This window comes from Pectinophora gossypiella, chromosome 2 (genome assembly GCF_024362695.1).
Source record: "Pectinophora gossypiella chromosome 2, ilPecGoss1.1, whole genome shotgun sequence".
Classification (NCBI taxonomy): Eukaryota; Metazoa; Arthropoda; class Insecta; order Lepidoptera; family Gelechiidae; genus Pectinophora; species Pectinophora gossypiella.
The window spans coordinates 5595055-5602975 of NC_065405.1; the positions used below are offsets into that span (position 1 = coordinate 5595055).

At 36.6% G+C, this 7921-nt stretch overlaps 2 protein-coding genes across 4 annotated transcripts; one reads left to right on the forward strand and one right to left on the reverse strand.

Annotated features, from left to right (window-relative positions):
- Positions 1 to 33: 33 nt before the first annotated feature.
- Positions 34 to 529, forward strand: LOC126373254 (39S ribosomal protein L42, mitochondrial). Its single transcript, XM_050019313.1, has one exon. It carries the CDS (start codon positions 127 to 129, stop codon positions 469 to 471), a length of 345 nt encoding a protein of 114 aa, XP_049875270.1. The 5' UTR covers positions 34 to 126; the 3' UTR covers positions 472 to 529.
- A 407-nt stretch (positions 530 to 936) lies between these two features.
- On the reverse strand, positions 937 to 7831 carry LOC126373223 (dual specificity phosphatase 29-like). 3 transcript variants are annotated; one of them, XM_050019281.1, is made up of 5 exons: positions 7654 to 7831; positions 6899 to 6979; positions 4562 to 4692; positions 3357 to 3583; positions 937 to 2785 (listed from the first exon to the last, which is right to left on the reverse strand). In XM_050019281.1, the coding sequence occupies exons 1-5, from the start codon at positions 7669 to 7671 to the stop codon at positions 2577 to 2579; spliced, it is 666 nt and encodes a 221-aa protein (XP_049875238.1). In that variant the 5' UTR covers positions 7672 to 7831; the 3' UTR covers positions 937 to 2576. The 3 variants fall into 3 exon arrangements, with proteins under 3 accessions (XP_049875238.1, XP_049875246.1, XP_049875255.1); XM_050019289.1 differs by lacking the exon at positions 6899 to 6979; XM_050019298.1 differs by lacking the exons at positions 6899 to 6979; positions 7654 to 7831 and adding an exon at positions 5472 to 5738.
- Positions 7832 to 7921: the final 90 nt, after the last annotated feature.

Sequence of the window (7921 nt, forward strand, 5' to 3'; positions counted from 1 at the left end):
AGATCAATTAGTTTCTAAGTCACAGCTGTAAAAAAAAGTATAAACGTCAAATTAAAAAGTAAATATTCGTATTTCGATTTGTAGGTTATGTTTCGTTTTGCATAATTATTTGAAAATATATTAAATATGGCTCATTTGATACGCAGAATAGCGTACAAACAAAAGGCAGTCCTTGCTAGATACTACAATAAAATCGTTATAACTGACGATGGATCCACTATAGTTGCACTACATCGTGAACCAGAATTCCTATATGAACACTCAAGGCCTTTACCAGAAGAAAAGAAAGAAGACAATTCTGTTTTGAAGATGACCGATTACAGCGAAGTGAGACGAGTATTCAACGAAATGAAACCTGAAGTTGCTAGAAAGCAACTTGCATCTCTTACTATGACCACTGAACACAGATGGTTTCCAAGAGCTAGAGACAAGAAGGCAAAGAAGAATGAAATGAACAGGCCCTATTTGTAATTGTTTAGTAATATTATTTTAGAATAGTCGTAAAATAAATGCACATTATGAATAAATACTTAAACAGTTTTACCTTTAGACACCAATAATCCCAAAAAAGCAAAAAAAAATGCAGCTGTTTTTACCCCCTCAAGTTACTAGCAGCGCCGTGAGTCTAATTATATTTTCTTTATATGAACAGATTACTAGAGAAACGTCATACATTTTTATAAGATGAATTATCATTTGATTCATTGTCATTACCTGACTGCAGCGATTCAAAAAGAAGTGTATATTTAGTTAATGTTTTTGAGTATATTTACAGGATTATTGTTTTATGACTTTTGAATCCTTATTACACTACACAAGGTAACCTGTTATAGGAAGATAAAAATATCAAGAATACTGAAGCTGCTTGTTCTAAAGTTCTCTAGTTTGGCTGTCTGGGACAGCCAAGCCAAACTATGTTACAATTAAAATGCAAAATTCAATAAATAACTTTATTCTCAGAAAAATATAATAATTCTTAATATATTTGAATCTTACACTACCAATAATAATGATAAACATAGTTTTGTAGTATATTTAATATCCTTTACCATTATAATTTGATTACAATGAGATTATTACAATATTAGTAGGATTTGGTAAATATATTTATTGTATAAAATAAAACCTGCCAATCTACATTACAATGTTTATCACAGTTACAAAACAAAGCAGAAGACTGATATACCTTCACAGTTCCCCATTGCACTCCCTCTAGCTTGGCTAAATTAAATAATCATAATTTAAACATTTAACCCCTAAAAAAATAAATATATTTAAAACTCTGATCTCTGGTAACCAACAATATTTAAAACAACACCAATTAGGTACTTATTGACATGTTATTAATATTGTAATATTAGCAGTTATTGAATATCACAATGTTTTAATCCTTTGGTACTTTGTATATCTATCAATATACACATACAAACGGAGACTAGCGCCGATCACATCACTTACCAAACTTATTAATGGTGACTTAATAACATTAATGGGTTACATAAATAAAGGCTATTAATAAAGTTATTTATGATTATAAATTGGAAGTGAAATAAATAGGCACAATTACCACAAATTGGCCTCTAACTTGATTTATTGCCTGTATAAGAGATTTGATTTAAATAGACTACAAACAGTGGCACACATGTGCAGTCAAATGTCACGTGTGTTGGCAACCGGAGCACCGGGCCGCGGGGCCGGGGGCCGCCGGACAATGTGCTCACGCGCTGTGACACTGCCCCAAGGCAATGACATACATGCTACTCTACATACCACTACTAAATAAGCCCTCACTCAGGTGCCATAATTGCCAGTCTTGAAGTACAACATAAACCAAACTACATTACTTCTCCACTATAAGGCTAGAAATTGTACTATAGTTAAAGTAGATATATTTGTTTACTAATTACCAAGAAGCTATAACATCTTAAATACTGGACATAGTAACCTTTCTTATATCTAGATCTAAGATCAAGTTGGTGTATAAAAATAACAGCAGTTTTGTCTATCAATACAAAAACAAAATGGCACACGAGAATATATCCAGATTATCCTGTAAAAATATGTTTATTATAATCTTCAAAAATATTCTATGTTGATTATGGCTTCAAACTTTGATTCCTAATTCCTTGTCAGACTTAATAAATCAAACAGAGTGCTCCACTATTATTAGTTCCATACAATATTTATTACAGATTTATCCAAACTTTGAATCTTATTATATAAGATTCATTGGATAAATGCATCACTATCAGTTCATTATAAGTATTATAAGGTCAGCCAAAATGGGCTTTCATATTGTTCAAGTGTGTTAGCTGTAAGTTGTTTGAGGTTTCCTTCAGTTTACCATCGAATCTTAAAGAGCGTGCACGAGCCGTGGGAAGTCACACAAATAAGGTTACGTCAATGAACAAGTCAGCACGACGACAGAAACAAACCACACGAATGTTTACGTCGTGAGTTATTTCCGACAGTTCCTAGTAGCGGCTCGGGTACGCTCGGTCCAAGCTGCGCACGCGGCTCGCCCGTCGAACTTCGATGGAAAAACTGAAGAGAGAAGGCCCGAGGGCGGTTTGAGGTCAGCGGATGCGCGAGACGCGGAACTCGCGCAGCTCGCGGTCGAGCTGCTGCAGTTGGCGCACGAAGCCCTCGTTGGGGTGGATGTCGCGGCGCGAGCGCACCGTGGCCATGGCCTCTGCCAGGGACATGCCGCGCTTGATCATCAGGAACGCCAGCGCGCACGTCGCCGACCGAGACACGCCCATGAAGCAGTGCACCAGCACGCGACCTAGCCGACAACAATTAACATCGTGATTCTCTTTTAGCTTAAGCGGAATCCAATTCACCCAGACCGATGCGCGAAGCTCACAACGAGATCCGGAAAATGGACGCTATTGAGATTGTGGTTACCATGGTTAGGCTTCCGCCCCACCAATTTGCTATTAGACTACGCGATCCTGATCGCCGCGCCCGTGACCTTGCCGCATCGGGAAGGATGGATTGGCAACGTAATAACCGCTTTAACAAGATGTCATTTCTCTTATAGCTCAATAAACATGTCTTTACTTCTCTACTTGATTGTAGCTAATAAAATACAGAACATGTTCAGCTGCATATCCTCTCTATGTCGTAAACAAATGAAAGGATTGTGTCCTTTCTAAAATGATGGCCTTATATGGGCATATGGCCTGACTACCTGTCAAATCGGAAAATAGGGTTCATTATGTCCACTTAGGACATTGCACTTATCAAGTGTCTACCAGTCACCTGATTACTTATGGTTTATGTCTCTGCCAACCCCATTAGGGAGTACGAGCGCAGTATATGTATGTGTAAATTAGTCTACAGCAACAGCGTACCTCCTCTAGAGAGTCCCTCGTCGATAAAATTGGCAGCGATATGGAAGTATCTAGATATATCGGTAGATGGAAGATCCATCATTTGGAAGCCCTTGTAGTGAATGCTGGGGCAGTCGCGGTAGTACAGGTGGTCTGTGTCCACCTGCGTGTAGCGCTTGCCTTCCGCCGTGTTCAGTACGTAATTGATGCCCATGCGCCGCAAGAACGCCTTATCCTTCGCCGCTATACTATATAGAGGAAAATATATTATTTAGTTATGTACATCAACAGCCTCCATGGTCTAGTGGTTAGAGCGTTAGGCTCACTATCACGACGACGACACATTGTCGTCGTCCTTTGTTTGGTAAGGACTTTTCAGGCTTGAATCACCTGATTGTCCGAAAAAGTAAGATGATGATTCCGTGCTTCGGAGGGCACGTTAAGCCGTTGGTCCCGGCTATTAGCCGTAAAACACCTCCACCAACCCGCATTGGAGCAGCGTGGTGGAGTATGCTCCATACCCCCTACGGTTGATTGAGGGGAGGCCTGTGCCCAGCAGTGGGACGTATATAGGCTGTTTATGTATGCATGTAGGTACATCAAAATATATGTCTTGAGTTTATAGGAGTTTAGGACTTTGTATTAAAATTGGCTGAAAGTTGTCTTCTGTTTCCTTGTGGCTCTGTCCATCCCATTAGCGATTACGGGTGTGAGGAGCATGTAAGTAGTTACCTACGTCTTTAAGCAGAAATAAAAGTACACTCCACATGCAATGTTTACGAGAGGTCAAAAGAGCACTAAAATTTTACGGTGGTTGATCACGAATTCGTGTTCCAGATCTAAGTCAAGATTATAGAAACATAAAAAATGAACAGATTTTCATACATGCATACTAAGATCACGCCTATTTGCCAATGGGGTAGGCAGAGACCACCGAATTCCATTTACTACGGTCGATAGCCGACACACCTCATAGCGGAAGCGCTTTCGGAAGAATCTCATCAAAATATTTATACCAGGATATGCTCGCCGGTTTAGACTACGACTGACCTGGCTTTTGTTTAAAGCATCCTGCATTTAAACGCAGTATATTCACCAGACTTTCCTCTTCCGACTCTACAATTTACGTTCGTTTCCTATTTAAATCAGTTTCGTTACTATTTTACTGATAATTTTCTGGTGACTTCAGCCGAATAAATAAAGTTGTATATGTTTGAGATACTCACGCATCTCCGACGTAGAGGCCGGGGTAGACCTCGTTAACGTCTGGGGTGGGGTTGTAGGAGATGTCGGCGAAGGGCCGCGAGCGGTACGAGGACAGCGAGCTCAGTACCGACGACGGCGACGACCCGAAACTCTGCGCAATCATTCACATTATTAAGTATATTACCTAATACTTTTAACTTTCTTTCTACTTCTATTACAATTGAACTTTCACCTGTACATTTACAGCAGTAAACAAGCCCAACATATCGCTAAAAACTTGGCCCAACTCCAAATAATGTTGCTTCCTTACACAAGTGACGAAAATTCGGTTTCCCTACTGTTACAACACATATTGGTATGCCGAATTGACGCCAATTTTTTAGGGATGTGCAGACCAATTGTCAATTCTATGAATGTAAAGTCAATTTTTAGGATGGGTGACCACAAAAAAAAAAAGTTTTCATCTCGAGCTCCTCCGTGCTTCGGAAGGCACGTTAAGCCGTTGGTCCCGGCTGCATTAGCAGTCGTTAATAACCACCAATCCGCACTGGGCCCGCGTGGTGGTTGAAGGCCCGATCTCCCTATCCATCCATAGGGAAGGCCCGTGCCCCAGCAGTGGGGACGTTAATGGGCTGATGATGATGAAAGTCAATGCATGGAGGCTTAGGCTAAAACTTCTGCTTATTTTTGCAATCAATAATCTGATTGATAACTTCAATAACGCTAACAGCAAAATAAGAGAAGTATTTGTTTATCGGAAATGGTTAAGCTGCTACAACTAATCTTCAGAAGTGTTCCATTACGCATTATCTTTTTATAATTAAATTGCACTATTGTGATTTATGTAGTGGCGTATAAAATAAGATAAATGTTTAAAACACGGAGCACAGACCACGTCCAGAAAAAGTGTCCTTCACAAAGCATAAGTACCTGTCCCATATTATGTTAAACCTGCTTTACAAACCAACACCTATTTGAATTAAGCGAGCTAGAAAAGTGATCCTCTCTGCGTGCTGTACAGTTGTATACTAGTGGCACCACTCAATGTGTATTGTGTAGTTTGAAGAACTATCCTTGCAAATATTGACATATGGGTTGTTCTTCTTTTTTATCGACAATGATCTGTCCTTCGTTCTGCTTCTGATAAGTTATGTTTTAGAATTTTATTTCATGTTTTGATTGTCCAAAAATATAGTTATCTTATTATACTCAAAATACAAGCAAAATACTAATCGGTTCCTCAATTAGTTATTAACATAGCTTGATCGTTTTTCACAAAATTATGTGACAGAGTGGTAAATTGAAATGCTGTCTCCGATGAAAAGGGCCACTCTGTCACAATATTTTTTGGAATGCGCCTGCAAAGAAAAGTATGTTACCAAGATAAAAAGAACCACTAAATAGTCCTCTAAAGACACATCTTTATATGATGTTTTAAAATATTTATTGCCGTTATAATTTTAAAGATGTTAAATCCGATAAATCGAGAAAATGTCTTTTTATTGTCGATAAAAAAGAAGAACGACCCATATATGACATCACTACAGCGAGATAAGAATGTAAGGCGCGATATCTGGACTCTACTAAATCTGTGTCTCACTCATGTTTATACAACTTTGCAGAGGACAGACACAAACTGTGAATTACAATCAGGTCATTGATCTATAATAAAAATAAGCATAATATGAAATGTAACAGAGTTTATTTTTGTGAGACAGTAAAGTCTTGGCACAGCTGCTGAATGGAATCTAATACTGAGATTACTTTCAATCTTTTATTAAGCTGTTGGAATTAAATAATCATTGTTTATTTTTTTATTCAATTCATAGGTACATTTGTTTAATTGTTTATTTACTCAACATGTATTGTTGTTTGGCTGTATTTAATTTAAACAATGGTTTAGTGTGATGTGTACATCTAAAAAACTTTCTAATAATTAAATAAGCACACTGCTAAGGCATCTCCTTGTATACTTTAAACAAGTAGGTATTTCATGTTATGAGTAGGTAGGTATATGGATAATAAGAAATTGAGTAAACACTGGTTACCTATTTCAAATTAATATTTTTTTGTTTACAATTTTACATAGGGGAAGCATGTAACCATTTTTCTGTAAAAGAGTTAACAAATCATAGATTGCTAATTTCTTTTTCAATGTAAGTAAGTACATATTATTTGTCTTCTTTACATGCAAAAAAACAATTGTACTTGCTATATTTTAGTACTTTATGTTTTAAAATAAGATGATTAGAAATGTTATACTCTTGTGGTGAATATGGCTATTTTATGTAATATATAGATTGAAATAAATGGAGGCAAGACAGAAAGCACACAAAACACAACACAGTGATAAATACCATCAAAGTCCTGAGGTAGGAGCCTACGCGCTGTTCATTGGCTGCGCAGTAAGAATGAGATCTCGGATAGAGCGTCGGATGCTAAACAGATATTCAACTACAGTTACTAAGCTGTTACATGAAAAGCTTCAACATAAGAGTAACTTGTTACCCTTGAATTTTCATAGTCATTAATAAAAGCATAAATACACATATTAATAGCATAAATTATAATGGATTATGATATGTCTGTGAGTAAATTATATTTTATTATCCAATGAAAACATTATAGATATATTTGCATACAGTTAAATTGATTTAATTAGCTTCTTATTATAGCTTGTCAATAGAATTTAGTCATAAGGTTATCATAAATAAATAATTAATATCTTGCAAAGTTGCATAACAATAAAAATTAATAGGTTTATAGAATCACATTTAAAATATATGTTGTCTCATATTACACCAAAAATCGATTACAATATAAAGAACAGGAATTATCTGATAGTTAAATGAGTTTTAGAGAAAATATGATACCTTTATTTTAATACTGGACCATACCGACCTTGAAGGTATGACTAATATGCAGCGAAAATAGATCTGGTTCAATTCTATTTCTGTTACTAGTATTACATATCTAATCTAAAAAAATAATTGCAACTTCTCTCACTATTTAACAGATCTTGGAAACCACAAAAGTCGTAAATACAGCGGGAACATGGAACAATACAGTGGCGCAGTACATAATTACTGGAAAATTAAAAAGTAGCACTTACAGTATCCCGGTAACTCATTTTGAATTGTTAGATTACTTCTCTTCTTATCGTAGAAATTTAATTTATACTACTCGAGGTGTAGAAACACAAAAAATAATATTATTTATTAAATTACTAAACGGGCACTATACACTTTTATGAAATTTATCAACTGCGCGCCATGACACTCATCGCTCCGTTGAGCATAAATAAAAAAGTTAAAAGGTAATGCAAGAAGAAGAGTTTGTCTATGGGTAAATTATAACCATACCACCACTAGTGCAGTAAA